We start from the raw sequence: 27,054 nt of genomic DNA on the forward strand, positions 1-27,054 counted from the left end.
GCGAATGATACCATGGTCCCCTATCTCTCAGCAATTGTAAACTTCCAACTCTTAGTTTGACCAACAAATGATGTCTGATATCAGATGCCAGTAACTCCGTAACTACGCCACTATACATGGTTCAGGAAAAGAGTTTACAGTTTATATACATATTTACATCTCATATCTGTGCTCCAGCATGACCATCGGCTCGAGGATCAGAACCGGCCGCCCATACTAACCTGCCAGATGGATCCTCGAGCTTCTGTATGACCTGACCTCGACCTAGCATCGCTCTTCCGAATCCAGTAACTTGTCGCGCGTCATGTCCCATTTCTTAACCGGAGCAGTGAGTAAATACCCAAGCGAGGACATGCAAAACTTACCTCTTAAAGCCGCGATAGTCTCGAGTGGGATACCTTCCTCGAAATAAACCTCGCTATTGATGTCTCCCGCATTTCCTGTTTCTTGAGTCTGTGTGTCTGGACTGCCAGCTGATATACAGAATCGTGGAGCGTCCAGTGCTTCTTGAGGGGTATACCCACGCAATATGTTCAAGAGTACCTGGACATGGCCTTGGGGCTAGCAATGGATCTCTCGTGAATGACAACGATGTATACGTAAAACGTTACTCGCCTGCATGAAACCGCCCATGACACCAAAGCTCAGGAATAGTTCGTCGCCCTTGGTGACCATGCATGGTATGATGGTATGGTATGGTCGTTTCCCGCCCTGTCATCCATCAGACTCGCATTCGCACTCGCAATGATGCATACCTGTAAGGCATTGGGGTGGTCCTTCTGCAACACGAAACCACTGCCTCTATTCTGTAGCGTGAAACCACAGCCTTTGGGAACAGCTTCGCGATGCGGATTAATTACGTGCTATAACGACGAGGTGTAGATGGTTGTTACCTCCTGTCCCGAATCCTAGAGTGAGCGTCAATTAGATTCATGTGTTTCACTATTACCACGACAATACTGTACCAGCGTAATTGCTTTGAATAAAGCTGCACGCGTTTCCCCATTGATCGGTAACTTTATGCAGATGAGTATAGCTTCGCAATGTTGCAAAACGAGACAGACATACCAGAGAAGTAAACCGTATCCGAAGATATAAATGGGTCCCCCTGCATGCAATATGCGGTTTGCTTGGGAGTGAAAACAGTATTGAGCTGGTACATACGTGCACAACTTTCGGATTAGTCTTCTTGGGATCAATAAGCTTAGCTCTTGACGCAAGATAATCCTATCAAAACTCATCGGTACATACCAAGTGATCATAGAAAATTCACGAACTTTGCTCAATAATTCTGTCGTAGGGATGTGTCGTGTATCTGGATCAGTCACATACCACTGACTGTCTAATCTGACATCAACGGTCGCCAGCACCAGCTAGCTGTGAGAAGCTGACCTGCAAAAGCGAGTCTAGGTATGGAAGTGAATATTCATATCGTTGCGATAAAAAGGAAGAGATACAAACCGCAAAGCTTCGACGAGTACGTGCAAGTACTCAGGAGAATCATGTTCCATCTCTGACAAAGGCTTGACAACGCCTTGCTCTTGTAAGCTTTCCAAGACACCAAGAGCAATTAGAGCCGTTAATCCTGTAAGACTAGGATATCAAGACACATATGAAGTGAGGAAAAAGGAGCTATTCACCTTGCCCGTTGGGTGGGCACTAGGATAAGGATGCATTAGGTGTCTTCACGAGAAACCAATAAATTTATTACCTCGTAGACCGAAACTTCATTGGCGTAGGTGTATTTCAATGGTTCAACAAACGAAGTCTCGTGTTTGGCAAGATCATCAAGTTTCATTAGCCCTCCTTGACTTTGGATCAATTCTACAATGGCCGAAGCAACTCTCCCTTTGTAAAAGCCATCTTTTCCATGGGTGGCAACTTCGCGAAATGTTTTGGCGAGATTAGGGAGAGTGACAACTTGACCTGGAAGTGGTGCTTTCCCGTTCAAAAGCATCTCATCACCATTTGGAGACGCGTTCTTGATGAGGTTCTAATCATTGCAAATGAGCTTGCATAACGATTACAGGCAGTACAAGTCATACCTCAGATCTCTGCCACTACATACACCGTCATTCCACTGAAATTTATATTACATGATTTTCACTTACGCCGTGGCTGTGGATCTCGGAAACAGGGACCCTGGAAACAATGTCAGAAGATAGAGGACGGAAGGATCACACACTTACCCTTCCTCTGCGAGTCTAATGGCAGGTTCTAGGACGTCCGCTAAGGTAAGCTTTCCGCTCCCAAGGGTCTCTACAGTATCAACCCATGCGGCGGCAGCACCTGCATTTCATGTCAGGACTAGCTGATATTTTGGTGCGCGACGGAAATTCACCGGGAACGGTTACAGAGTTGATATCGGAGGCGGGTATACGCCCAGTCAGCCCTCGCTGTTGTACATATTCCAGTGTGAGTTTCTGAGGAGACCGGCCCGATCCGTTCAAGGCCTTGACTTGCTTGGTTTTCGCATCGTAAAACAAGCAGAACGCATCTCTATCATTCTGGTCAGGTGCTACACTTTCGGATAATATGCGGAATAGTCACCCTCCGATTCCACAGCAGCTGGGTTCAGTTACATTCAAGGCAGCTGAGGTAGCGACGGCCGCGTCCGCTGAATGAGGAGATATTGGTCAGTAATGAGAGGGTATGAGGACAGTGGATCGCACCAGCATTTCCGCCTTTCCTCAGAATCTCCAGCCCAGCCTCAGTAGCTAAAGGTTGCGAGGAAGATACAATACCTTTCGTACCGTATACGACGGAACGGCGACTGGGAAAGCGAGCCAGTACAGTGGAGGGTTTCGCGACCTTGGACCAGTCAATTTTTACAGGGAACGACATTGTGGAACAAAAGACAAGGTGAAGACGGAAGGCCTTTATATTCCGCTCTGCCGGCGGGTAAGACTTGTGATATCCATGGTCGTACCGGTGTGAACATCATTTCTGCGATTTGGTCGAGATAAGATAACGCCTTCCCTTCTTGGGTTTTCATTCCTCGCCATCATGTCTCTTCAAGAAAAGGTGCAGACAGTTGCACAGGAGTTCCAAAAGCTCCAGGCTGATATGGCCAAGGCTGTAGAGGCCAGGGAGAAACTGGGCACTCAGCAATCGGAGAATGAACTCGTGAAGAAAGTCTGTCCATTCCTTGGCGCGAACTGTACTCTGTATGAATGGCCATCTCTTCCAGGAATTCGCCAAACTCGCGCCATCGAATGCGGTATATAAACTCATTGGGCCCGTACTTGTGAAGCAGGACCAGGCAGAGGCAAAGACCAACGTTAATACAAGGCTGGACTTTATCAAGGGCGAAATGTGTGTTCTTACTTGCGTTGCGTTGGCACACCACTGACCTTGCATAGAAAACGAGTCGAGGCCCAGATCCAGGACATAGAGGCCAAGTCGGAGCAGAAGAAAAAAGAGGTATGTGTGGTTCTCATACGGAATTGTCCAATCAACCTTTACATGATTTGCAGTTTGCCGCCGCACAGACCGCTCTCCAACAACAGCAAAGTCCAGTAGCAGCGTAATGCATATACATCTCTCCCTGTAGCACCTCTTCCTGTATCTATACTGCCCGTAATGACACTTTCATCCCATGAGGTGACTGGCACTATGCATTTTTCGAAGGCTGTGATGATGCTTGTTCTACCAAGACATTGGCCTTCTTCAACTCTCGCTCCGCCTCGGGACTCTTCAGTACTGTCTCCAGCTTGAATCGTTTTCTGGCTGACACAGGCGGGCAATTGCGGATGATAACGACGTCGTCCTGGCGTAATTCTTTTCCGAAAGAGCAATGATAAAGTGAACAGCACCTAAACAAAAAAGCGCGACGTACCGTTATTGGGGTCATGTGTAAGATACTTTTTTGTTCGTTCGATAACCTGGCAAGGGTTCAGTCAAAGATACTGGTTCAGAGGCCCAAAAACGCACCTTTCCCGTCACTCGATGGGTCATCCACCTCGACACCGTCACCGTGGCCGTCTTGTTCATGAAGCCGACCTTGGTGACAATTCCCTGCAACGCCATGGGAGGCATGACTGGCCAGTAGTATATGTTCGAAAATGTACAGCGCGACACAAGCGGGAAGAAGATGAATTGGTGTTCACCGGCAACTAAAAAGTTCGCTCGCATCACATAATCGACATTGCATCATCATGTTGTATTCAGCTGTCCAAGTGATTATTTGAGTGGTATGTATATGTAGTGCATCATGAACTATCTACCAGCTAATATAGTGCAAAGATCGTAAATGTGTAAAAATACATAGTTGTGAGGGAAACCAAACTGAGATAGATGTAATAATATATGCTAAAATAAAGTCATGAATCGTGAAGTTCAAGCAGCGGTCTTATCCGACTCTTTTGGACATGTTGCCGGTAGTCTTTTCGTTGGTGCGTACTTGGACTTCATTCGAAGAATATGACCGTATCTATAAGCGTCAGGTAAGTGTCGGTCGACATTGAAATAATATGACAAGCCCTCACTTTATGAATAATAGAGGCAGCGGCACCATAGCGAGCGCGACAAATCCCAAAAGTGATGATGCCCAACGAGGGTTGAGAGCAGTATACATTTGAGTAGCAAATAGCTGTATCAAATATCAGCAATGGTGCTAAACGACGAGTCGGAAGACATCTTACGGGGAAAGCTGCACCAAACAGACTACGACACACAGTGTTCGCAGCAAGTGCCGAAGCAGCAATCATCAAGTACGTATCTGAGAGTGGAGTCAGACGACGCAGGGCAAGAAATCGAATTTGCAACACATACCAATGATGTAGTTGAAGAAACTCAACTGCGCAAGAGTTCAGAGATCGTTAAGCCTCAATCAAATGGCAAACTTACAAATATCCAGCTAATGGAAAAGCCCATAACATATCCGGCCATTAATGGTGCCCAATATGATATCGATGGAAACTGAAATTACATCGGTCAGTAACTTCCCCCGACCGTTTGCACGACAGCTTACCGAGGTCCAACCAAACCAAAAGAATGACGCGGCAAACAGCGGCGATGCGTAAATGGCCATATGCAAACGGTACTCTGGTGCCACGGGATCCGGAGCGCATCGAGCCATTTCCTTCTCGTAACGAGGGTTCCAAATTAAGAGGTACTAAAGGTCAAGCGTTAGAAGAGAACGGAACCAGAGTGTAAGATCAGCGTACCCCGATGACAGCTGTAACACCACCTAACATGATGGGTAAGAACATCAAGCCAGAAACGCCGGCGTTGAAACCGTGACCCTCGGTGAAGACGATGGGATATGCTTCAAAGAGAAGGTAAAGACATCCGTAGACGAACTGCTGACATGTGAGATTAATTTGCGACAAGGGAATCTAGAACGCACGCTAAGATATAGTGTGCTAGCCATAAGCATGGGCTCCTGGAAAAGGATCTTGAAAGGCCTGGCGAGAACGTGCTCAACTTGCTGGGCTAACGTTTTCGTGTCTCTTTCCATTGGCGCATAATATCTATCATCGCCCGTTTCTTTCCTCATTTTCTTCGCCTTTTGGACCAGAAGAACGGGGCTAGTGAAGGCAATTAGTCCTTAGGTACCCGGGTCGAGAAAAAAGGATGCCTACCGATACGTCTCCGGAATTGCCACGATAATTAATATCCAGCAAACTCCAGCCTAGACGCAGTTTAGTCAATGGGCGGCTGTATGTCTGCAATTACTTACGAAGATGGTTAAGACCCAGAAAAGCCAACGCCAGGAGACACCTGTAAGCTCGGTCAGACGGGCCGGCCAGCTTGAATATAATAGCCGTACGTACCTGCTACAGATATAAATCCCGCGACTGTAGGTCCTAAGGCGGGTCCGGCAAACGGAGCTACCGTGAATATGGCAAGAGCCTTTCCCCTGGTTCGGGCATCCCATATATCAGAAATGATGGCCCTAACAAGACGTCAGTCGTGGCTCCAACGCGCAGATCGTAGGAGCATACCCAGAATTCGTCAAAGGACAGGCAGCGAAGGTTCCTCCTATAAAGCGGAAAACGAGCAGCGAGGCGGTATTTTTAGCCAGCGCCATCCCGATCTGGAAGCCCTATTTTTGCAACCCGAGTCAGAAGAAGGATCGGATAGCAATCGTTACACGTACCACATAGACAATGAATGCCACAATGAAGACGGGTCGACGACCGAACTCTTCAGAGAGAGGTCCCCAAATGATAGGCCTGTTCAATAAGTGAATGAGTACATGCGCGGAGGCAAAACTATATATCCATACCCTACACAGTATCCTGCTACAAACAAGGATATCATGAGAGTTGCAACCTCCGTTGACATGTTGTATTCTTTCATAACTTGTTCAACAATGCCAGACGCTACATAAGACCGAGATGGTGAATAAATTGAAAGGTCGAGGGTGCAAAGAACCTACGTGCTGAACTCGCGAATGTTCTAGACGGAAAAACGGATCAATGGTGAACACAAGAAATCCAATGAGGTACGCACGCGTTAAGCACCAGGATACCACCTAGGATAGTCACAAACCATTTATGCAGTACCGACCAATACTAGAAAATCGAACATTGTCGAATCTGCCAAAGGCGGATTCCAAAAAACATACCTGTGGGTCTTCGGAGGGGTCAAGAGTGACAAGAAATGGATCAACGCCATTCTTTTCCTTTTCTGAAGATGGTTGAACTTGTATTGGCTCGACAGCCTCAGGTAGTTGTTGGTCGGGCTGGAGCGTCCGGGTATCGTCAAAACTGGAGGCTCGTGTGGACATTGGGGGGAAAGAAAGGAAGTGAGACCGGGCAAAGAGAGAAGCGGGTGGGTATTATATCTTTCCACGAATCTTGCAATCATCCCTGACTAAAGTCAGTAACAGGAGCCACTGTGGAAGTTCCCTTTTCGGATAAATCCTCCCGTTTTCTTTGCTTATGACGCATAGCTTGTGACTAAAACGTGGATTCGTCCTCTCGGCTTCCTGCCGGCGGCTACTTTAGGAATGCGACGTCGTCGGCCTCGAATGTCACTCGCTTACAATCGCTTGCAATGTGCTGAGGATGGAGCTACTGTGTCTCAATCGCGCGTTTACATCCTTACCGCCGCTGTCCTGCTGACAATGATGTTTTTGGTTATCAGTCCTGCGGACCCTCGGGGCAGTGTTCCCACAGAACTCCAGCGACAACTAGGCCCAGCGATGAAAGATCTTTATAACAACGACCATCAATCGGTGGCCGTCATCCGCAACTGTCTCATGTAGTTCGGCGTTTAGAGTCCCGACTGGCGATAGTTGTTTGGTCGGTAGTGAAATTATGTGATAAAATATGTGTACAAGTGCGATAGTGATTATGAATGAGGTACAGTAATCCATGCGGTCTGTGGAGAATCTAAAACAGTCCACATCGTCATGCTGCAGAAACATCAGACTCTTTCGTCCGAAGGGACGGCGGGAACGGAGTGGTATCTACCACGGGAGCATATTTCGACTTGGCACGAAGTTTGGCGCCATGCCTAGTGGCGATGAGAACATTTTCGAGTCATGGTAGGTACTACGCACTTTACAAAAATAAAAGGTATGGGAACCATGGCCAGGGCTACAAAGCCTACCAGGGATGACGCCCATCGTGGAGTCATGGCCTCGTACATCTGGTTGGCAAATTGCTACGCAATGTGTGAGATCCACTGAGCAAGAGGCATGACAAAGGCACATACGGGGAATGCTGCACCGAAGAGACTACGACAAATAGTGTTGGCCGCTAGTGCTGACGCTGCGATACTAAGATATGTATCTGTTATTACAGTTCAGGATGCGGACGTCTCGGAAAACGCAGTCGTGACTGGCCTATGATGTAATTAAAGAAGCTTAACTACAAAGACTTTAGCAACAAATGCGGTATGTATACTTGAACACTCACAAATATTCCCATGATTGAAAAGCCTATCAACGCGCCAGACAACAACGGGGCCCAATATGTTACATCCGGATAGCTAGAATGCCGCGGTGATCAATACAGACCATGAGACAGTATTTCATAAGAATAATCACCTTGTCCATCTACGCGACGGTAGACCATGTTAAAAGAGGGAAAGGTCGATAATACAGCGGATGCTTACCCGAACCAAAAAAACGATATCGCAAAGAGCGGCGAGGCGTACAAGGACATGGTCAGGCGATATTCTGGTGGAACAGGATGGGGACTAAATTGATCCATAAGCCTGCTCATATTGAGGATTAAAAACCAATAGATACTATCTGAGGAGTGAAAAAAAAGTCACTTGGATACAGGCTTGGAGGTACATACAACGACAAGTGCGCTGGCTGCGCCAATGAGGATCGGAAGGAATACGAGACCGGTTATTCCAGCGTTGAAATGATGTCCCTTTGTGAAGACGATAGGATAGGCCTCGAAAAGCAGGTAGAGGCACCCATAGACAAACTACGGGTCAGTGAGTATGTAAGAATGTAAGCAGCGCATCATCCACTCACACTCATATAAATGGTGCTGGCAATAAGCATAGGTTCCTGTACCAGTATTTTGAAGGGCCTGGCTAAGACATGCTCTACCTGTTGTGCTATGGTCTTTGTGTCCCTTTCCATTGGCGCGTAGTATCGATCATCGCCAGTTTCTTTCCTCAACCTCCGAGCCTTCCACACTCGAAGGAGAGGCCTAGTGAAGAAGTCAGACGCGACCCACAGAAAGCAAAATGGCGGTATCCTTACTTGTATGTCTCCGGGATCATTACAAGGATTAGTAACCAGCAAACACCAGCCTTGGTCCATAATCAGGCAAAGATTGGTGAAGTGAACTCAATAGCACCTACAAACATGGTCAAAACCCAGAACAACCAGCGCCACGATGCCCCTGTAATTGCGTGTTACTAGAGAATTTACGAGAAGATAATAAACACTGCCTACCTCCTACTGAGATGAACCCGGAAACGATGGGTCCCAAAGAGGGCCCCGCAAAGGGAGCGATCACGAAGATGGCTAGTGCTTTCCCTCGATCTTTATCATTCCACATATCCGATATAATAGCCCTAAGTACCGACCGTCAATTCATAGCATACAGAGCGGCTGAAATTCTGCTTACCCAGAGTTGGTCAGAGGGCCAGCCGCAAAGACCCCTCCAAGAAAACGGAATACTAGCAGAGAAGCCGTATTCTGTGATAGAGCCATACCAATTTGGAAACACTGACGGTTGCATGAGGGTGGGAACAGACACAGCGACAAACGACATGATTTACCATGTACACGAAAAACGTGACAATGAATATTGGCCGTCTACCAAACTCTTCTGACAGAGGCCCCCACAGAATAGGTCTTCACAGTGCTTCAGTTGATTCTCTCTCAAAGAATGAAAATTAACAAACCCAACACAAAATCCCGCTACGAAGAGAGATATTACGAGTACGCCAACTTGTTCCGAAAATGTGTATTTCTCCATCAAATGGGGTAAAATACCTGACGCTAAAAAACAGATGAGACGGAGCACATGTATAGAGTTAAAAATAATAGCTACGAGCGGAACTTGCAAACGTTCTGACGAAGAGACCATACTTAGATGAGACGCGTTACAAATACAATCAAGCCGACGACTTACGCGTTCAATACCAATATACCACCTAGAATCGTGATCGACCATTTCTTCAGGCGCGACCAGCTCTAATTTGAAAATGATCAAAATGACTAGGGAAGCAGTAGTTTCAGGACACAAACATCGGGATTTTCAGGCTCGTCTGGATCCAACGTGACGAGAAACGGATCTTCATCGCCCTTTTTGCCGACCACCACGCTTGGTATAGTTTTATCGTGAAGAGTGCTAGCGTCGACAAGAGTCAGAGTAGTTGTTGTGGGATGATAAGGCGGAGTATATGCAGCCATGTTGAACAGAGAAGGGTGACCAGATCAGCCTAGAAGGAAGATACAAGTATATAAGGGAAATAAACGGCAGGCAAAGCTGCTTTAGCTTATACTCTATTTTCCACATATTGTTAGTGCGCTTTGATTGTAGCAAGGCGCTGCGAAATACGGATCCTGACGGAGAGAGGCAAGAATCCGACTCGGATTATCAGAGGAAGTAAAATTTGCACAGCCACCGGTAAATCGGATCGCCCACGGCCCCGCTGAACGCTACATGGACTTTACCGCGATTTACAAACAGTCAGCGTCGCTCGTCGCGTTCAGTCCTGCCGGAAACTTGATCCTAACTGCTGCTCAGGATAGGATCATTGTACGGCGCACGGATACCTTTCAAATCGTTCGCACAAGCGCCATCGACGCGTCACCGTCGCCAACCAACGCGTCAATTTCTCAGCAGAAGGTGTTACCCGGCGACAATCGCATCACCCATGCGGCCTGGTCCTCAGATTCGGAGTATATGCTTGCGGCGTGTGCTAGAAAGGGTGTAGTGCATGTTTACAAACTTTACGATGAGCAGTGGCATGCGCGTGTTGACGCCGGCGCTGAAGGTGCGTCGTCAACGCCAGCTATAGTCTCATAGGTCGTAAACTCTTTCTTAGGTCTGGCAAAGGCGGAATGGGCCCCCGATGGACGATCCATTCTTTGCTTTTCCGAATGGGGCGTAAGCACCGCGTCGTCGTCCGTCCTTACGTGCGCTAAGCCGTTGTTTAGTTGCGAGTCACTATTTGGTCGCTGATCACAGGCTCGGCGACATACATTCAGTTTCCCCTGCATCCTGATAGAGGTGATTCGATCTGCGTTGCTGTCTTACTCTTTTTTATCGGTCAATTTATTTGCAGGGTATGCGTTTCGGTCCGACGGTCGTTACTTTGTCCTTGCGGAGCGGCATCGATCTAAGGATACGCTGGGCCTGTATGATGTTGCAGATGGCTTTAAATTAGCACGGGTATGTGTCATATAATATTGCGCGACTGTGCCTTTTGAAGTTGATTCTTACGCCAGCACTTTCCTCTGCCGACATCTTCGTTGTCATCATTTGCTTTGTCCCCGAATGGCAACCACCTTGCAGTGTGGGAGGGACCCCTTGAGGTTTGCAAATTTGTGTTAATGCCCGGTAGCATCACTCTAATAATCTTTCATCAGTACAAAGTATACATTCTGACTTTGGCTGGTGATGTCCTTGCAAAATTCAGTCCTGATCCGGACCCAGGTTTTGGTGTCCGTAACGTTGCTTGGCATCCCTCTGGAAACTTTCTGGCCGTTGGAGGTTGGGACGATAAAGCAAGTCACTTAAGTATGAGGGTATAAATGACCCACTAGACATTCGATAGGTGCATATCCTTGACAGTCTCAGTTGGTCGCCAGTACGTACGTTGGAGCTTTCAAGTCGAATACCAGCTGGCGTGGTATGCCTTACTTATCCTTTCAACAAGATCCTCTGATCAGCTTGCCTGTAGAATGTGTGGCGGGAACCCGCCGATTGGTTAACAACAACCGAGGGTCGAGGGTTTCTGTCATGTAAGCCTTTCTGTTGTTGAAGAATCTTTCCGATAACCTCAGCATTGCAGATGAAAAACTCCCTTCCCCCCACTCAATTACCCTGACTAAGCCTGACCATACTAAACCCAATCCTAAAAGCGGTGTCATCCAAATGGAATGGAACCTGACCGGCAGCCTTCTCTTGGTGCGCTTTGGTACGTATTTTTGCTCCATTTTACTCCGAGTCGCACTGAATCACATGTAACGACAGAAACGACGCCGACGGTTGTGCATATTTTTGATTTCCCCGCTCCTGATGCGGCCTTCGTGCCGCGCTTACGGAGTCTACTTATACATTCCCGCTCAGTGAGGAGTGCTAAGTGGAATCCGAAACGCAAAGGCAGCTTAGCAATCTGTTGCGGAAGCCCTAGCCTGTACACTTGGAGCGATGAATGGATCGGGGAAAGTGGCGCTGAAGAGGAGATAGCGGAATGTGTAGGAGTACCTGCAAGTATGCCATCTCTCCGATTATTCAAGGCTTTTCGTTCATGCATTTTATAGAAAATTTTGACACCCGTGATCTTCGGTGGGCGCCTGATGGTAAAGGACTGATTCTACTCGACAAGGAAACTTTCTGTTGTTCGTTCGAGGTTGAAGATGACGACTCTTGATGTGAAGCCAGATCTTGTATTAATACTGCGTAATTTGTTTTGCCATTGTCTTGTCCCATTGATTTGATTCATCTCTTACGATGCAACTAATTGCTAAGTTGGCTTGGGTTGTCAATCCAAATGATCTCGAAATTGAGTTCCATAACTACAATTTTTTGACCCAACTCAATAGATCACGGTTGAGTTCGTCCTTCTTATCCCATATTACCCAATGACCGCTGGCATACTCATGAATAGTCGTATTCTTACAATTATCAACGGTTCCCTTCTTGTTGATAGCATTGATGGCCACTTTGTCTTTTAATGCGCCACCGTAGAAGACCGGCTTCGTAATCTGAAGGTTTTCAGCCGGTACAGCTGCACATGGATGTCAGAAACACAAAAGACAAGGTACGTTCAACATACCCTTGTTATCTTCAGCATCAATTCCCGAGGTCATTATTGTGTACCAATTCAAGCAGCTGGCCATACCGCCATCGAGCAATTGTTTCTTACGGAAGTCCTTCTCCTACGATGAAAAATAAGCGGGAAGACCATTGAAACCCAGACATTAGACGAACTTCCTCTGTGATGTATGGAGCGAGGGAAACGTAGGTCCTGCCCTGCAGTAGATACGACTTCAAAGCCCCCGTAGGAGCGAAATCGTCAATTGCCTTGGAGTCTCCGGAATGCATGAGTCTTAAGAACGACTCCATGTTTTCTTCGATGATTTTAGCGGCCGACGACGACGAGAAGAAAGACCAATATCCGAATAGTTCGTACCCAAAAGACTCTTTAGACTGCAGTGGTGACTGTTTCTACCGAGACACTGATAAGCAGAGAGGAAAATGCGTACCAGGGCCAGGAACTTTTCGTAATTGTTCTCGGTGCTCGGCAACCAATACCCTATAGCTAAGAAGCCGAATCCGATGAATCGATCGGGGAAGTAGTTGGCGAGACGGCCAACCAATTTGGAACCCCTTGAAAGCACGGTGAGCATAGAACACAATCAGCAAACGAAGAGGAGAACAAACCAGTCGTGGCCGATAGCGAGAACACGGGCTACATTTTCTGCATCCACCAGCTCTATGAGATCTTTTGTTAGAAGCGTTGACCGGAAGTCTGCGGGATCGGTAGGCTTTGAAGAACCACCATAGCCAAGTAGATCTGGAACTATGAGGCCATAACCCTCACTGATGAAAAAGGGAACCTGGTGCCGCCAGTCGTAGGAGGTACATGGGAAGCCGTGGAGGAACAGCAAGTAGGGACTGCCATCCTTGGGGGGCGACAAGAGGTAATGGTAGACATAACCGCGAGATGTGGTGAAATCTTTGTAAAGAGAAGGATCCATGAAAACAGCTCTAGGACTGAGATGAAGCTGTCTTGAGTACGCAGATGACTGACCACGAGTGGTAGGTACTCGGATCAAGCACTGGCGCTAATCAGTGAGTGAACCTTGCCTAAAGCCCGAGAGGGTTTCTGGGGACTATACCTTGCTGCTAGGGCAGATTACTTGAATCGTTAGCTGAATGTAAGGAGTGCAAATATGAATTAAAGCGTAGAATCATGCATTCAGAGTACGGTGTCCGTCATATATAGTCATACAGTGAAGAAAACGCCGTGGTGCCATGACAATCATCAGTTGCGGTTAGTACGTGCGGTGACAAGTTAAACGGCTTGACAAAGTCACAGTGTGGAACGAGAGGAGCAGTGCTGGATTGCAATGTGGGAACTTGTAGAAGAAAAAGAGAATAGTCTCCCTGTAGGAACTACCAGATAACTAAACATGACTCATGAGCGAGGAGAAGGATCGCACCACGCCGACACGGCATCGGCCTTGGAGTCTCTGCCGATTGTTGCCGAATGGATTGCGCCTTCAAGCCGGAAACCTTCGAGTTCGTCAGTGCCTAACGTAATCACTCGCAATCATCTGTTCCCTTCTTTCTCCCATGCTATCGCGCTCTATACGGGTCGCCCGTCTCTCTGTTATCCTCAGCAATCGTACAGTTGCTCGCCAATCTCTCAGATCTTACCGTGCACCCACTGAAAAACCAAATGATCACAAGCCGTCGCCCAATAAGGATTCGGTAGCCAGCAAGGGTAAAGGGAAGGTAGAAGATGGCCAGGGGAAGGTGAACAAAGCGGAAAACGAGAAGAGTTCAAGTACCTTAAATGCGAAGGAGACCGACTCGCAGAATCCTGCTTCATCAGCCTCCAAGGACTCTACCCCTTCTCCGTACAAGTCCAATGAGAAAGACAAGGTAGAAATTCCTAAAGGTCTGGAGGGCTTTTTCCGTCAATATCATAACGAGATTATGCAGGAAAAAGACAAGCTACGAAATTCACAGTCCCAGGCAGACCAATCCAAAAAAACGGATTCCGACCAGAACAAGCAGGACAACAAGGCTCCTCCGCCTCCGCCCGGAGGCAACAACGGCCCCGGGTCCAACACCATTATTATGTGGATTGGTGGTCTTATCGCTGCCCATTACCTTCTCAACTCATCTGGTGTATCCGGCTCTCGCGAGATTACATGGCAAGAGTTCCGCACGGCTTTCCTCGACAAAGGCCTCGTGGACAAACTCATTGTCGTCAATGGTCACAAAGTTCGCGTCAAGTTGCATTCAAATGCTACTGGAACTATGTACCCATCCGGTGTCAATATTTCTGGAGATTACTACTTCTCCATCGGCAGCATGGAAGCTTTTGAGCGCAAGCTCGACGAAGCTCAACAAGAATTGGGCATCCCCAGCCACGAACGCATTCCTGTCGCATACCATGACGAGGTTTCCACTATCCGCATGATCCTAGAATTTGCGCCCACGATCGCAACAATAGGGTTCCTCTACTGGTTATCGAGAAGAAGTTCCGGAGGCGGTGGAGGCGGCATTTTCAGCTTTGGAAAGAGTCGCGCCAAACTGTTCGACAAGGACTCACAGGTCAAGGTCAAGTTTAAGGATGTAGCGGGTATGGACGAGGCGAAGGAAGAGGTCATGGAGTTTGTCAAGTTTTTGAAGGAGCCTGCCAAGTACGAGAAGCTTGGTGCCAAGATCCCTCGCGGAGCCATTCTGTCAGGTCCGCCAGGCACCGGTAAGACGTTGCTAGCCAAAGCGACCGCTGGAGAGGCGTCTGTGCCCTTCCTGTCTGTCTCTGGCTCTGAATTCGTCGAGATGTTCGTGGGTGTTGGTTCATCCCGCGTACGTGACCTTTTCGCCTCTGCGAGAAAGTGCGCGCCGTGTATCATCTTCGTTGATGAGATTGATGCTATCGGGAAGTCTCGAGCGCAGGGTGGCAAATTCGGCGGTGGAAACGATGAACGGGAGTCAACGCTCAATCAGTTGCTAGTGGAAATGGATGGATTCAGCTCACAGGAGCACATCGTTGTTCTCGCTGGAACCAATCGTCCAGACGTTCTTGATCCTGCGCTGTTGCGTCCGGGGCGATTCGACAGACATATCACCATTGATCGTCCTGATGTCAGCGGCCGCAAGGGTATCTTCCACGTCCACCTTGCTCCATTGAAACTCAGTGAAGAACTTGCGAAGGATGTTGACGCACTTGCTCACAAGCTTGCTGTGCTTACCCCCGGATTCTCTGGCGCAGATGTAGCCAATGTGTGCAACGAAGCGGCTCTACGGGCTGCGCGTCGTGGTGCTGAGGCAGTTGACAATATCGACTTCGACACTGCCATTGAGCGCGTCATTGTCGGCTTAGAGAAGAAGAGCAAGGTGCTCAGTCCAGAGGAGAAGAAGACTGTGTCTTACCATGAAGCCGGACACGCCGTCTGTGGCTGGTTTTTGGAACACGCAGACCCCATACTGAAAGTCAGCATTATCCCACGAGGAGCTGGTGCTTTGGGATATGCGCAAGTGAGTTTTCCTATCATCAGATTCATACTGATTCTCATAAATTGCTTTTCAGTACCTGCCGCCTGATCGTTACCTTCTCTCCACCCCCCAAATGACTGACCGGATTTGTATGACGCTTGGCGGTCGCGTGTCTGAGGAGATCTTCTTTGGCCTCGAGAACATAACAACAGGTGCTCAAGATGATCTGCAAAAGATCACCCGGATGGCTTTCGAGGCATGTGCGAACTATGGTATGAACGATGTCATCGGGCCTGTGAGCTACGGCGGAGATCGTGGAGCTCGGGAAGGATGGACGAAGCCGTTCAGTGAAAAGACCGCGGAAATGCTAGACTTTGAAGTCAGGAAGATGATCACGTACGCCTGCTCCCCTTTTCGATTACTTAATCTAACTATTATTCAGGACCATGTATGAGCGAACGAGGACCTTACTAACGGAGCATCGCGAGGATGTAGAGAAGGTGGCGCAGAGGTTATTAGAAAAGGAAGTTCTGACACGGTGAGTTCCTGTCTATGTGGAGCGATGTTGATGCTCATGACAACTTCAGAGAGGATATGATTGAACTGCTTGGAAAGCGGCCATTCGTTGGCAAAGCCGATGACATGGACAAATGGCTCGACGAGCATGGCGGAGAACGTCCCAAGGTCCCTTTCCCTACACCGGATCCTGACGCCCCCATTCCTTCACCCTCCGTTGCATCACGGACAGTTGACGAACGCCTTTAATGAATAATCAATGTCTGTATCTTTAATCTTTTGCAGGGATTTCTCGCCAATCAGTAAATATTTCGCTTTTCGTTCATGTACCCATAACTACAAACCATATCTTAAATCACCCCAGCGCAATTCACTCCTTACTATTTAATGCCTCCTGGGTATATTACTTGAGACTTCAGCGGAAGACCTGTTGATATACATCCTTTCCTATACAATGGCATACAGGTTCAAGCGCTTCTCCAAGCCACGATTTAACGTCTTCTGTTTCCTTCCCAGCGACTCGAACAATGACTGATGTGTGGTCATTCCCCATGATGGGACTTAGGGACCATATTACTTTGTCTGGACTCCTCATCTTCATAACTGAAATGGTTTGGTATCTCCGAACCAACCCAGCAATAACGGCTTGCACCTGTGGACCTACAAGGAACAACGTGGCGTAACACGAGTACGGCTTGAGTCTTTCAGCCAAAGCCCGCTCAGGTAGAGGCTTCGCGTCAACTTGAGAGTCGTCTAGCAGCATGGCATCCTTGGCTATCCTCTTCCCATCCACCAGGATCTCGTTGACGCTGTAATACCTCGAAAAAACCCATTCTTCTCCGAGAGACCGACGCCCAGAGGTGACCCAGTCAAGAATGGCAGCGGATGCGTCGCCCGTGAGGTGGAAAGTTTGTATTTGGTTGTACGAGGCAGAGCGAAAACAGGTGACGGGGTCTGGTAGTAAGAAGAGGGATGCATTTGGGTTGACGACAAAAGTCATGTTTTGAGTGGTTGGTGGGAGGTGATGAGGGTTTGCTTGTACGGATGCCAGTCGATGACCTGGTCTGGTTTTGAAGACTTTTGTGGAACCCTGTTAGTGAGGATTGAAGCAAGGGACAGTCCGTGATGCATGGAACTGACTTGGGAGAGTAACACAAGCTTGGCTCTTTCTCCGATATCCACAGATAGATTGACTTGGTCTCCGCTGACGAGTCCACCTCCGTATGTCAAGATATACACCACAGCGACCCCTTCTTGAGCGATGCGAGGAGACAGCAATTTGAGTGGGTATGTCGACGAGAGCTCTGAAAATACTGCTGCTGAGCCATGGCAAGACAAGGAAATACGACCTCCTCCGGCACGTATCTTGGATATTGCTGACATTGACGCGGTGAGAGGTGAAGACCACTCGGAATTTCGGACCGACAGTTCACGTTCAGGTCGTAAGTGATATTTATTTATAGTATAAACATATGCAAAGGGATTCCATGAGAACAGATATATGCAACAGAGCAAAGGATGAAAGCATAGAGACGAAACGTCCATATACTAAAAAGATCCTAATGATAAGGAATGAGATGACCGTCTACAATTAAACAAGCTTATTTCTGCATGGAAAATATTCAGTCTAGTATGAAGTAATATTAGTACTTGCGAGTAGCGAGAGCCCTTATTTCGTAGAGGAAGGAGCGGTCAGGCCCAGATAGAGCATCTTCGCGTGAAAGAGAGCTCTTCCATCCTTTGATTTCTACATGGTGCCGCTCTTCTGCTTTTCGGCAGTTCTGCACAAACGTGTCATCGATGTCATACACCATCGAGCCTCGCGAACCGCGGTCGCTGCCACAATCCGAAGGTGTCCGCGTTTGACTACGATCAGGAGTAGAGAATGAAGTCGCCACGCTTGACTGAGCAGAAGCTCGAATGGTCCCGGCTTTGGATTCCCAGCTATCGCTGTCATCTTCGTCATCAGCAAGATTGGCAAAGACGTCCGGTTCATCCTCTTCTGGCGGTAAAGTCGAGATCCAGCATAAGCGTATAGGATCAAAGACCATGTTCCCCACTATCCGCGCACCAGAGCCGAAAGAACTCGCTGGAGAGCCCATTGATGATCCAGTGAGATGTGTGATTAGTGCCGGTCGTGTGGATGTAACAACGGCATCAAAATCACGCAGGACTTGTTCGTTTCCTTCCCATCGCATGGTTTGTGGGTTCCATTTCATGTCACCAACGACTGGAGGGGACTACCTCAGAATTCATTCCATACGTGGACAAACGTCATACCTTTGGGACCACCGACGCCACCCAGATTCCGTATCAGAGTAGGCTTCGTTTGCGTTGATAATCCAGCCTTCTTCTTCTTTGGTGGGGAACGTCCCGACGAATTTGAGTGGGATGGATCCAACTTCGGTGGTCGCTTGGAAAAGAAAGAATTTAGGGATGTCGTGGACTCGGCTGATAGGATTGGATATTTTAGGCCAGTCATATATGTAAGAACACAAGACTCACCACCAGAACCTTCACGCAAGTGTTTCCTGCGAATAGTGTCTTTAGGTGATTTTAGCAAAGCTACCACCTGGTATACGATTGCCGTGGCCTTTGGGCTGCACCCTGAACCGACTCTCCTTGTCTCGATCGGTAGGCAAGTCTTCGATAGCGTCAAGCTCTGTACCATCCCCATACGTGCGTAGACGTTTTGGTTTACGAAGCACTTTGGGTGCTATAGGCGTTGACGCATAAGAAACAAGTTTAGAAGTAGACGCTGGACGCGGTGGAAGGGGTGATGCAGTTCGACGGAAAGGTGGTGGCTGTATGTTTCCCGACGGTGATGAACAAAACACAGCCGGTAATGCCGGGCGCGACTTGAGGCGACCAGAAGTGGGCACCGTTAGACGATGAGCGGCGGTACTCGCGGAAGGAGTGGAAGGACGTGTGGGGGGAACTTTGTATTCTTGTGCTACCCGACTCATGGATGCCTTGTGCGACTTGGCACGAGACGCAGCAGTAGGCTCTTCGTAACGAGCACCATTTGAAGAGCTCGGCACTGAAGATCCTGAGGCTCGAGTGTTACTACCCATCAACGAAGACAATGACGATTTCCTGGAGAGCCTCTTGGTGGTTGGAGGCGGTGAAGAGTTGAGCCCTGTATGCGACTTTTGCCCGCGGAGACTGCCGGGCCTGGGAGAGAGAAATGAAGATGGAGCGGGTAAATGCGTCAAAGGCGTGTTTGAACGAGAAGGCAGATGCAAAGGTGGCGAAGGTGAAGCCCCGGACTTTTGAACGCTTCGGGAAGCGACTGGGTCAAGTTTGACAGGGGACTTGGGCCTACCAGACCTTAGTCGCGACGAAGGCCTTGTACCTGAAACAGTTCTCTGGTGAGGAGGGACGCTCTTGCTTCGGTTATCCGCGCGCCGCAGATGTGACTGCTGTGCATTGGAACAATAGCCGGCTGGGGCTGAAATCAGCGTCGTCGTCAATGACTAGACCCGTCTCGAAATCATCCTCGGGATCAGGACTAGCAACCTTGACTTCATAATCCGACATAACAGCAGCTTTCTTCAATGTCAAAAGGTTGGTGAGATGACGAGCACCTTTGCCAGAATCGAAGACGTCGGAAGGGATGACGAGCCCTTCGAGCTCGCTTTCGTCCTCGTCGGTTTCTGATTCTGCGTTAGAGACAGAAGATTCGGAGTTGGAGGAAGAGGCATGAGTGAGGCCAAGGTTGGAATAGGCATCGGAAGACTGAGAAGAAGAGGTATGGTCTTTGTCGCCCCATTCGAGAGAGCTCTTGGAGGAACGGTGATTGAGAGTCAAAGGAGCCAATGACAATTGGGTCAATTCGGAGGGTAAAGAAAACCCTTCTTCAAAGTCCTCCTCTATGGTGCTCGGAAGAGGTTTCGGAACGACAAGGTTTTATCGTCCCGGAGGCCTTGATAGTGGATGTGCCCTCGTCGTCGTCGTCATTGCTGGGCTGTAGTGAGGGTAGTGGGCGGGCAATGGAAATGAGAGGGCGCGACTTGGCCAGTGAAGTGTGGTGGGACGTCGACCTCAGGAATATCCCAGTCCTCTTCATCTTCTTCCCTGTCTGAAGTGGTGTCTGCTGTGGATAGTATGACCTTCAGGCAGGTCGAAGTCGGCATCCGGCCATTCTTCCCGCCCACGGATAGTCGGAGCAGGAATAGGACTCATTATATGCGGGTAATAGGAGATAAAGAGTGCGAGCGTTATAGGTCGGAGAGAAGGATTGGTGGTCGAAGAAATAAGAGCGAGTGAATAGAGCGAGTGCTAAGGATGCTAATTTGGTGGTGCAGCGGGCGTCGTCGTACTGAATTAAGGCGTGCTGGAGTGAAGAGAGAACGGAAAATGAGGAAGAAATTGTTGCGATGTTGGATACTGGCGCCCGTAGATACTAGTCAAAGTACCGAGCTCACTGTCAGTGTCTGCGACTAGGGAAAACAAAAAAGCCGCCTCGTGTCCTTCGCGTCTACGGTGTGACATGCTGTGTCACACATCAGTACGGCCCGGGCGTCCGTGAGCGTCGGCAAGAATTTCGTTGTGCTTGACCGTTTACATTTTAACCGTCTTGGTTCCAAGCCAAACATAGACCTTGGAATTGACTCGCTTGCCTGTACACAAAGATAATGTCCCATTTTTCTGAAAAGTTAAGCCAGACTTTGGTAGTATGAGCAATCAGAGTATATTCCTATAACACGAAGAATAATCGCTGAGAGAGCTGTACGGGGACACCATAGCCTTAAAACACTTCAAACCCGGAAGTAAAGATAGAATAGTACAAATGAGGAACAATGACAGCATTCGACGGAGATATAAAACCAAAGAGGACAATGCTCGGTTAAAATAGCGTGTCCTGCAAAATGGTCAGTTTCCAACAAGGAAGGGATCATAGGAAGGCTGTACCTCATCACGTAGATATTCACCGACATCACTGTCACATACAAATCAGTGTTGCTCGGGAAAGGAAACGGGGGTACCTACGCCTGATGAAACACAATGATAGACGTTGGATCCATTTTACGGGTGTCAACCGTTGACCGTGCCGTCACACCAAAACCCTACGAGGCATGAGATGCAGTCAAAACACGAGGAAAACATACGCACTAATGGTACATCATTCATGCTGAACACGACCACTCCCTGATGTTCCGGCGTATCTTCTGTTATTCGTCCAAGATGTGCTTTCACCACATGGTTTCCGTACAAGAACGGCATTTCGCCGTTGGGTTTTATCCACACCTAGATGATAATGGGTCAGACTACGTTTAACATATACAGACAGTCTATAACCAACCTTGTATTTGGCGTACTGAGCGATGTAATCCAGTGATGATATGTGCAGCTTGAACTTTTCCGCTTTTACTGAATTTTCCAAAACAGGTGCCAAGGCTGACGAGATTCGGGCGTGCAATTGACGATCCCAGACGCATAGATGATTCCGAAACATAAAAGACTCGGTCTTTATGCAGTCTAAAGCAGTATGGTTCGTCCTTTCGGTCGATGAGGTGAATAAGGTTCTTTCCCTGTAAAGAGGTGAGGACGCGACCACAAAAGAAAGAGGAACGGACGGACAATGTAGTTGGCGAGTTTGGTGAAGAGGGTTTTGGATTCGTCTTCAGTGAGGGGTCGCATGGCGTCGATTTCACTTTTTTCTAACGGCAGCTCGAGCTGGTAAAATATAAGAGAGCAATTACATAATTCAGGGTCCAGCCCAGCTCAATTTGCAAATTCGTCCAGAGTTCTTCAAGCACGACGCATCATCATCGCTATATTCGTATCCATGTCTGCGCCCTCATTTTCATCATTCCCTCCTTCTTTCGGGTCATTTCCAGAAGACCCAAGCAACGAACCGGGTCCTAGTCGGCCGCGCGACGACAGCAAACACCGCAAACACAGTCATAGGGAGAAAGACTCCAAGAAAGAAACAACGCGGGAGAAGGTAAAGAAATACAGGCGCGAGCACCGTGATAGAAAGTCCACAGAGGCGGATGAGGTCTCGGAGACGCGCTTTTTCTACTCGGACAGGCGTGGAGACCCGTTGAATTTGCAGTACGGAAGTCTGCACAAGGGCGATGTTCCCAGATACAAGTGCATCAACCGTACGTCGTTGCTAGAATACTCTATGGCATCTAATCATGGAAAAGGTGGCAGAAATGTACTGGGTCTACCTCCAAATTTGACTGTGTTGTACAGGGGGCCTCAAGGTATTGAGATTGGAATGCACAGACGGAATGTACGTTGATTTCACCCCATTTTTCCTTCGATGAAATTGAAGCAAGAAAGGGTCCGAGCCTAACGGATTCAAAGGCTCGTAACCTTGTGACTTCTGCGCCTACTCGACGAATACTGGGGCATAGTGACCGTTTCCAATTAGACGAGACCGGCTTTCTGCGCATCTCTTCCATTCGAGAACGTAGCCAACAATCATACCGCTCGATCACTGGTGGTTCCCATTCCGAGTCGTCTTCAGGCTCTGAGGGATCAGCTGCTGAAGACTCGGACATTTCAGAGGAGGATGCCGATACGGTGGGCCCGACAACTGTGATCAAGACACTTGAACAGCAACTCAGCGATGATCCTTCATCTGTCGCTACTTGGTTACAACTTCTGTGGCGGACATTGTCAAATGTTCCTATTGCGTCTAAAAACTCTGCAAGAGTGCGCGCAGAAATTACCATATCGATACTTTCTCGTGCATTGTCGTCGGATGTTCGTAACACCGCGTCAAAACCTCTTCGGCTCAAGTATCTTAGAGCGGGTGAAGAGATTTGGACTAAAGCCAAGGTGCAAGAGGAATGGGAGGACGCGTTCAAGCTTGGTGGAATCGAAATATGGATGGAATGGCTAGAGTGGAAAATCAGAAATGAAACTAATGGCATCGACCACATCGTTGACGTAGCTAAACGTGTCCTTGATGCTCTGGGGGACGATGAGGTGAGCAAAGTTCGGGTGTTTTGGCGCTCAGCGACGGCCCTCCGTGCGGCAGGCTTTGTCGAACGCGCCACAGCCCTGTTTCAAGCCCAAGCTGAATTGTGGGTACTGATTGTTTCCGAACTATCACGCAGTATCCTAATTTCCCATTTCAGGACGTTCGAACTTCCCCAAGCTCTATATGGATTACCAATGAGTAGTATTTTGGATGCTCTGGAAGAGTTCTGGGAATCAGAAGTTTCCCGGTTCGGTGAGCCTGGTTCTAAAGGATGGGCTCATTGGGTATCTTCAGGTAAAAAAGGAGAGGCACCGGCGCTAGCGTCAACACCACCCCCCTCAGATGACTCTGACCCATATCGTCGGTGGGCTCGAATTGAATTCAAGTCAGACCGGGCGACGTATATTCCTAGTCGGGCCACCGAAGAAGACGACTGGGATCCATATTCCACCATCATGTTCTCGGATATCCGACCACTCCTTTTGCAATTACAAACCACTCACGGAAAGGACGTATTTCGGTTGACTTGGCTGTCTTTTCTCGGCCTTCATGTTCCCGGTTTCTCGGACTCGCCTCATGAAGCCAATTGGGATGATCGGTGGAATTGCATGCACCTGACGAATCCTGGATATCTGAATGCCGTTTTTCCCGACGAAACGCGCAATACTGTGTCCGCGGATTCGTATTCCGGTGTTTTAGTTGGCCGCGAGATACAATATGCTCGTGGTTCGATACCTGTCAAATGCTGGGGTTACGGCGTATTAGGTCCACTAGACGATGCTCTCTCCGGTGATGGACTTTGCTCAAAAATAGACCTGGATGGGCTCGACCAGGAGTTCACCAGGAGGGTTCTTAATCAGCTTAGGCTAGGGCCTGAGGATCATGAGTGGGATCTCATAACTTTGGCCTTTGAAGCTGCCTCGAGCGTGAAGAGGCAAGAGAACTCTCACGAGAACACGCATGGTCACTGACGTTGCCTTTAGTGCACTTAAGATTTCCCGAATATTTCTATCTACGGCTCGCGATTCTCTGCCGCACTGGGCAGGGCATGCTTGTTTAGAACGCAAGAGAGGCCGGTTCGACGAGGCTTCGAAAAGTTTATGCGACGGTTCTTGTGTCTTCTCCGGTTTCGTTAGACCAACCCTGGTCGGGTAGGCTGTGGTGGGACTGGACAGAGATGGAATGGCTTGACCAGAAATCTGACGCGGCCATGTCTGTCATATTCAAAGCTGCGAGTGTTGCAGGACAAGGGGGAGTCGCTATCCTTCGAGCCAAAAGAAACCTGGACGATATCTCCAATCACAAGCATTCGGCCTGGAAAGACAAAGAAGCTTGGGTAAAGTTACGAGCTCTACTTGAGCTGCTAACATCGGACGACCTCACCCAAAGTCTGCTTGTGTTTGACCAGTCCATGCACGAAGCTGTTGGTGTCGCGCACGAAAGCATGACCGTTGCTTCTCTTTTATTCATTTTCCGGCATGGATGCGTCTTGAAACGCCCGATGACCCCTTCTATACTGAGAGATCGAGCCGGTCCAGCGCTGCGAAAGTATCCTAGCAATTCCATAATATTTAGGCTTGTTCCTAGAGGGTGAAAAGGGACAAGGCATTTGGGGACGCGTCAGAGATATGTTGGGCGAAAACCCTGGAGAGGAGAAGGATGTATGCCGACGAATCGAAGAAGTGTGGGTGGCGAAGTGGCAGAGTGGAAGATGGGAAGGTGAAATTGAGCGTACTCGGAGTGGGTTGGCGGCAGCAGTGGAAAGTGAAGGTAAGGCTCAGTTTACTCTGGATCTTAAGTATCTCATGCATTATGTTCTAGGACGAGAGCAAGCCTGATATTGTGGCGCATCTATATTGAGTTTGAGATTCGAGCCGGACAGTTGCAAAAAGCAAAGAAATTGCTCTTTCGTGCTATTGGAGAATGCCCGTTGGCCAAAGGTAGCTATAAATGCTCGCAGTGGAATCAACATACAATTGACCTGTTTGGACTGTGTTATAGACCTATACCTTTTGGCTTTTGACCATTTGCGAAGTGTTTTCAGTGCTCACGAACTTCATACCTTTGTCAACACGATGGGGGAGAGAGGCATCAGGATGAGGCAGGAACTCGATGTGCAGATACAATCAGTTGAAGCAGGTGGAAGTAGTGATGACGCGGAAGATAGCGGAAAAGAGTCCGAGATCGAGAGAAATGCACGAGAGTTGCGAAGATTGAAGCCATACTGAAGGGGGGGGGTGAGAACACTGGCAGGTTGATGTATGATATAGTACAACGTAGACGACGGATGAAAGAACTATTTATGAAGCGTTGACTACGATTATAGTTTACTAGGCACGATTGAGCCGTTCCCAGTAATTGTTGACCTCTACCTGTTGAACTTTAGCGGCAGCATCTTCAGTCCGGTTCACGGTAAGCAACGGGCTTCCAATTTTTACCGTGAACTACGGTATGAAACAGGTCAAAGCGAGAACTATAGACCGATTTAGGAACGACTTTACATAAAAAGTGGAATCAAGAGCTTACTAGTTCCCCATGACATCGGCGACGAGCTTAACATCATCGATCTTGTCCAGGGAAATATTTGCGTATAGGACGACCTCCTTCCCAGGATCGACAGGATCGGTTAATGCAGACGCCGTCTGGCCCGTATATCTTCCACATGATTAGGATTGATACTTTTGAGTGAAACTCGGCTTACGACGGAAAACCCTCCACCAGGGAATTTGAACCATGGAAAGCCGAGCATTTTCATTTTGCGAGCACCTGCTTCAGTGACGACGTGGCAGCAAACTAGGCCGAATAGGCCCCCTTCCATAGACACGAGTTGACTCATCCGGCTGGAAGCCTCACCACTGACGATGTAGGGCGATCCGCCGGTCAGAGGTGGAAACGCAGGCCACCATCCTCCCACGAAGATCTGCGGGTATTGAGAGTAGAAGTGGGTCTTCAACCACGGCTGGAAAATGTTGTTGAACAACTTGTCGGAAGAAAGGAGGAGGACTGCGCGGCAAACCTGGATGTGCTCCCAGCAATTCAAAGATCCGAGCCTTCCATACGGGGTCTGAACTACATTGTAGATAGACTGGGCTATCGCGAGGAGATTATCAGCTGGTTGTATTGTATTAAGATAACAGAAATACCGCTTCCATCCCCGAAAACGGTTTTCTCATAATGAGTGGGCTGTATATCAAAGAAGTCATTGGCTTGATAGTAGATAGCAGACTAAGTATGCAGACCTTGATCTTACGCCTGTGGTTCGCGATGTTCCCGTCGGATGTAATAGTGACCTGAGCGATGTAAAGGGAACTCCCGTCGCGCTCAGAAAACCCGAGGACTATGTTAACATCAGCCTCTTTAACGGCCTCTCGGATTCTATCCATTTCCGGGGATTGAAGAGGCATTGAATTGGCTTGATAGTCCTTGAGTACAACTTGGGCGTCAACAAAGTTGTTAGCCCATGGAGTCCAGGGGTAGCCTTTGGAACGTTGGTTAAAATTTCGCCTCTGAGCATAAGCTTAGGGAATTTACTTACCAGGAATAAAGACTTCTGGGAAACCGATAATCTTGGCTCCCTCAGCAGCCGCTTCATGGATGATTCGGATCGTCTTTTCGACCCCGCCTTGAAGGTCAAGCCATACACTATGCCAATGAGCACGGACAGTAACTAGGGAGGACGAGGGGCATACGGTTCAGCCTGAACTGCGGCGACCTTGAAGATCTGTTTGTTAGAGTGGGAAGGATTGAGTGAGATAGGCATCCTCA

General features: G+C 48.5%; 13 protein-coding genes across 13 annotated transcripts; 4 read left to right on the top strand and 9 right to left on the bottom strand.

Annotated features, from left to right (window-relative positions):
• Positions 1-21: 21 nt before the first annotated feature.
• Positions 22-2,974, bottom strand: EV420DRAFT_1512108 (gamma-glutamyltranspeptidase). Its single transcript, XM_060471622.1, has 19 exons — positions 2,673-2,974; positions 2,551-2,617; positions 2,342-2,499; positions 2,190-2,289; positions 2,112-2,142; positions 2,046-2,060; positions 1,712-1,993; positions 1,641-1,659; positions 1,462-1,585; positions 1,393-1,406; positions 1,278-1,342; positions 1,165-1,227; positions 1,069-1,108; positions 966-1,016; positions 894-908; positions 756-838; positions 616-711; positions 366-561; positions 22-315 (listed from the first exon to the last, which is right to left on the bottom strand). Exons 1-19 carry the CDS (start codon positions 2,842-2,844, stop codon positions 161-163), a joined length of 1,746 nt encoding a protein of 581 aa, XP_060335989.1. The 5' UTR covers positions 2,845-2,974; the 3' UTR covers positions 22-160.
• On the top strand, positions 2,975-3,739 carry EV420DRAFT_1512112 (prefoldin subunit 6). Its single transcript, XM_060471623.1, has 4 exons — positions 2,975-3,135; positions 3,191-3,315; positions 3,363-3,423; positions 3,477-3,739. Exons 1-4 carry the CDS (start codon positions 3,007-3,009, stop codon positions 3,528-3,530), a joined length of 369 nt encoding a protein of 122 aa, XP_060335990.1. The 5' UTR covers positions 2,975-3,006; the 3' UTR covers positions 3,531-3,739.
• Positions 3,575-4,130, bottom strand: EV420DRAFT_1512114 (uncharacterized protein). The gene is made up of 3 exons (XM_060471624.1): positions 3,934-4,130; positions 3,839-3,884; positions 3,575-3,780 (listed from the first exon to the last, which is right to left on the bottom strand). Exons 1-3 carry the CDS (start codon positions 4,036-4,038, stop codon positions 3,614-3,616), a joined length of 318 nt encoding a protein of 105 aa, XP_060335991.1. The 5' UTR covers positions 4,039-4,130; the 3' UTR covers positions 3,575-3,613.
• On the bottom strand, positions 4,110-7,004 carry EV420DRAFT_1512117 (MFS general substrate transporter). The gene is made up of 17 exons (XM_060471625.1): positions 6,575-7,004; positions 6,460-6,521; positions 6,386-6,405; positions 6,233-6,329; positions 6,104-6,179; positions 5,949-6,049; positions 5,778-5,899; positions 5,684-5,724; positions 5,586-5,635; positions 5,351-5,531; positions 5,169-5,303; positions 4,973-5,116; positions 4,849-4,920; positions 4,774-4,798; positions 4,644-4,720; positions 4,488-4,591; positions 4,110-4,432 (listed from the first exon to the last, which is right to left on the bottom strand). Exons 1-17 carry the CDS (start codon positions 6,734-6,736, stop codon positions 4,339-4,341), a joined length of 1,563 nt encoding a protein of 520 aa, XP_060335992.1. The 5' UTR covers positions 6,737-7,004; the 3' UTR covers positions 4,110-4,338.
• A 357-nt stretch (positions 7,005-7,361) lies between these two features.
• EV420DRAFT_1637115 (MFS general substrate transporter) lies at positions 7,362-9,838 on the bottom strand (the record flags this gene model as incomplete). The annotated part of the gene is made up of 18 exons (XM_060476665.1): positions 7,362-7,467; positions 7,514-7,617; positions 7,669-7,745; positions 7,872-7,944; positions 8,003-8,011; positions 8,071-8,154; positions 8,197-8,205; positions 8,259-8,393; positions 8,444-8,624; positions 8,678-8,727; positions 8,779-8,819; positions 8,873-8,994; positions 9,048-9,148; positions 9,202-9,277; positions 9,328-9,424; positions 9,477-9,496; positions 9,558-9,619; positions 9,674-9,838. The coding sequence occupies 18 exons, from the start codon at positions 9,836-9,838 to the stop codon at positions 7,362-7,364; spliced, it is 1,512 nt and encodes a 503-aa protein (XP_060335993.1).
• A 253-nt stretch (positions 9,839-10,091) lies between these two features.
• On the top strand, positions 10,092-12,027 carry EV420DRAFT_1617755 (WD repeat-containing protein 8; the record flags this gene model as incomplete). The annotated part of the gene is made up of 11 exons (XM_060475272.1): positions 10,092-10,425; positions 10,477-10,538; positions 10,589-10,661; positions 10,717-10,823; positions 10,880-10,966; positions 11,021-11,158; positions 11,209-11,283; positions 11,335-11,395; positions 11,446-11,571; positions 11,628-11,867; positions 11,918-12,027. 11 exons carry the CDS (start codon positions 10,092-10,094, stop codon positions 12,025-12,027), a joined length of 1,413 nt encoding a protein of 470 aa, XP_060335994.1.
• Positions 12,028-12,123: 96 nt separating this feature from the next.
• Positions 12,124-13,811, bottom strand: EV420DRAFT_1512124 (Alpha/Beta hydrolase protein). The gene is made up of 5 exons (XM_060471626.1): positions 13,041-13,811; positions 12,863-12,986; positions 12,588-12,806; positions 12,433-12,535; positions 12,124-12,384 (listed from the first exon to the last, which is right to left on the bottom strand). Exons 1-5 carry the CDS (start codon positions 13,355-13,357, stop codon positions 12,173-12,175), a joined length of 975 nt encoding a protein of 324 aa, XP_060335995.1. The 5' UTR covers positions 13,358-13,811; the 3' UTR covers positions 12,124-12,172.
• Positions 13,812-14,465: 654 nt separating this feature from the next.
• Positions 14,466-16,598, top strand: EV420DRAFT_1263035 (peptidase family M41-domain-containing protein; the record flags this gene model as incomplete). The annotated part of the gene is made up of 4 exons (XM_060467150.1): positions 14,466-15,875; positions 15,928-16,229; positions 16,276-16,371; positions 16,421-16,598. 4 exons carry the CDS (start codon positions 14,466-14,468, stop codon positions 16,596-16,598), a joined length of 1,986 nt encoding a protein of 661 aa, XP_060335996.1.
• A 166-nt stretch (positions 16,599-16,764) lies between these two features.
• EV420DRAFT_1637119 (UreD urease accessory protein-domain-containing protein) lies at positions 16,765-17,732 on the bottom strand (the record flags this gene model as incomplete). The annotated part of the gene is made up of 2 exons (XM_060476666.1): positions 16,765-17,439; positions 17,490-17,732. 2 exons carry the CDS (start codon positions 17,730-17,732, stop codon positions 16,765-16,767), a joined length of 918 nt encoding a protein of 305 aa, XP_060335997.1.
• Positions 17,733-17,765: 33 nt separating this feature from the next.
• On the bottom strand, positions 17,766-20,823 carry EV420DRAFT_1512129 (uncharacterized protein). Its single transcript, XM_060471627.1, has 7 exons — positions 20,507-20,823; positions 20,363-20,445; positions 19,827-20,219; positions 18,956-19,771; positions 18,855-18,921; positions 18,630-18,800; positions 17,766-18,579 (listed from the first exon to the last, which is right to left on the bottom strand). Exons 1-7 carry the CDS (start codon positions 20,532-20,534, stop codon positions 17,993-17,995), a joined length of 2,145 nt encoding a protein of 714 aa, XP_060335998.1. The 5' UTR covers positions 20,535-20,823; the 3' UTR covers positions 17,766-17,992.
• Positions 20,824-20,952: 129 nt separating this feature from the next.
• On the bottom strand, positions 20,953-22,043 carry EV420DRAFT_1512131 (PUA-like domain-containing protein). Its single transcript, XM_060471628.1, has 7 exons — positions 21,933-22,043; positions 21,755-21,883; positions 21,655-21,708; positions 21,465-21,599; positions 21,342-21,418; positions 21,264-21,291; positions 20,953-21,213 (listed from the first exon to the last, which is right to left on the bottom strand). Exons 1-7 carry the CDS (start codon positions 21,990-21,992, stop codon positions 21,199-21,201), a joined length of 498 nt encoding a protein of 165 aa, XP_060335999.1. The 5' UTR covers positions 21,993-22,043; the 3' UTR covers positions 20,953-21,198.
• A 97-nt stretch (positions 22,044-22,140) lies between these two features.
• EV420DRAFT_1617761 (NRDE-2, necessary for RNA interference-domain-containing protein) lies at positions 22,141-25,517 on the top strand (the record flags this gene model as incomplete). Its single annotated transcript, XM_060475273.1, is given in 9 exon segments — positions 22,141-22,459; positions 22,505-22,593; positions 22,644-23,392; positions 23,447-24,223; positions 24,273-24,385; positions 24,426-24,868; positions 24,888-25,059; positions 25,119-25,229; positions 25,291-25,517. The coding sequence occupies 9 exon segments, from the start codon at positions 22,141-22,143 to the stop codon at positions 25,515-25,517; spliced, it is 3,000 nt and encodes a 999-aa protein (XP_060336000.1).
• Positions 25,518-25,686: 169 nt separating this feature from the next.
• Positions 25,687-27,049, bottom strand: EV420DRAFT_1475224 (carbon-nitrogen hydrolase; the record flags this gene model as incomplete). The annotated part of the gene is made up of 8 exons (XM_060469269.1): positions 25,687-25,762; positions 25,816-25,931; positions 25,991-26,248; positions 26,306-26,379; positions 26,433-26,472; positions 26,529-26,767; positions 26,825-26,931; positions 26,979-27,049. 8 exons carry the CDS (start codon positions 27,047-27,049, stop codon positions 25,687-25,689), a joined length of 981 nt encoding a protein of 326 aa, XP_060336001.1.
• Between the last annotated feature and the right edge of the window lie 5 nt (positions 27,050-27,054).

The sequence above is a fragment of the Desarmillaria tabescens genome (assembly GCF_030435595.1).
Source record: "Desarmillaria tabescens strain CCBAS 213 chromosome Unknown EV420scaffold_5, whole genome shotgun sequence".
Classification (NCBI taxonomy): Eukaryota; Fungi; Basidiomycota; class Agaricomycetes; order Agaricales; family Physalacriaceae; genus Desarmillaria; species Desarmillaria tabescens.

Bases quoted from the DNA above. Each gene is read 5' to 3' on its own strand.
- EV420DRAFT_1512108 (XM_060471622.1), bottom strand. From the start codon at position 2,844: ATGTCGTTCCCTGTAAAAATTGACTGGTCCAAGGTCGCGAAACCCTCC. The intron at 2,290-2,341 runs GTGAATTTCCGT...CATGAAATGCAG, and splicing joins CAACTCTGTAACCGTTCCCG to GTGCTGCCGCCGCATGGGTT. The intron at 2,143-2,189 runs GTAAGTGTGTGA...CATTGTTTCCAG, and splicing joins ATTAGACTCGCAGAGGAAGG to GGTCCCTGTTTCCGAGATCC.
- EV420DRAFT_1512112 (XM_060471623.1), top strand. From the start codon at position 3,007: ATGTCTCTTCAAGAAAAGGTGCAGACAGTTGCACAGGAGTTCCAAAAG. The intron at 3,136-3,190 runs GTCTGTCCATTC...CATCTCTTCCAG, and splicing joins AGAATGAACTCGTGAAGAAA to GAATTCGCCAAACTCGCGCC. The intron at 3,316-3,362 runs GTGTGTTCTTAC...GACCTTGCATAG, and splicing joins GACTTTATCAAGGGCGAAAT to AAAACGAGTCGAGGCCCAGA.
- EV420DRAFT_1512114 (XM_060471624.1), bottom strand. From the start codon at position 4,038: ATGCCTCCCATGGCGTTGCAGGGAATTGTCACCAAGGTCGGCTTCATG. The intron at 3,885-3,933 runs GTGCGTTTTTGG...AACCCTTGCCAG, and splicing joins CCCATCGAGTGACGGGAAAG to GTTATCGAACGAACAAAAAA. The intron at 3,781-3,838 runs GTACGTCGCGCT...CTTTCGGAAAAG, and splicing joins TACACATGACCCCAATAACG to AATTACGCCAGGACGACGTC.
- EV420DRAFT_1512117 (XM_060471625.1), bottom strand. From the start codon at position 6,736: ATGTCCACACGAGCCTCCAGTTTTGACGATACCCGGACGCTCCAGCCC. The intron at 6,050-6,103 runs GTACGTGTAACG...TTGCAAAAATAG, and splicing joins TGGCATTCATTGTCTATGTG to GGCTTCCAGATCGGGATGGC. The intron at 5,636-5,683 runs GTAAGTAATTGC...AACTGCGTCTAG, and splicing joins TCTGGGTCTTAACCATCTTC to GCTGGAGTTTGCTGGATATT.
- EV420DRAFT_1512124 (XM_060471626.1), bottom strand. From the start codon at position 13,357: ATGGATCCTTCTCTTTACAAAGATTTCACCACATCTCGCGGTTATGTC. The intron at 12,807-12,862 runs GTACGCATTTTC...TCACCACTGCAG, and splicing joins ACGAAAAGTTCCTGGCCCTG to TCTAAAGAGTCTTTTGGGTA. The intron at 12,536-12,587 runs GTTCGTCTAATG...TTTTCATCGTAG, and splicing joins CTCCATACATCACAGAGGAA to GAGAAGGACTTCCGTAAGAA.
- EV420DRAFT_1512129 (XM_060471627.1), bottom strand. From the start codon at position 20,534: ATGAGTCCTATTCCTGCTCCGACTATCC. The intron at 20,446-20,506 runs GTGGGCGGGAAG...TACTATCCACAG, and splicing joins TATTCCTGCTCCGACTATCC to CAGACACCACTTCAGACAGG. The intron at 19,772-19,826 runs GTCATTGACGAC...TCCAATGCACAG, and splicing joins ATGATTTCGAGACGGGTCTA to CAGTCACATCTGCGGCGCGC.
- EV420DRAFT_1512131 (XM_060471628.1), bottom strand. From the start codon at position 21,992: ATGCGACCCCTCACTGAAGACGAATCCAAAACCCTCTTCACCAAACTC. The intron at 21,884-21,932 runs GTCCGTCCGTTC...ACCTCTTTACAG, and splicing joins CCAAACTCGCCAACTACATT to GGAAAGAACCTTATTCACCT. The intron at 21,292-21,341 runs GTAGGTACCCCC...TGTATGTGACAG, and splicing joins ATCATTGTGTTTCATCAGGC to TGATGTCGGTGAATATCTAC.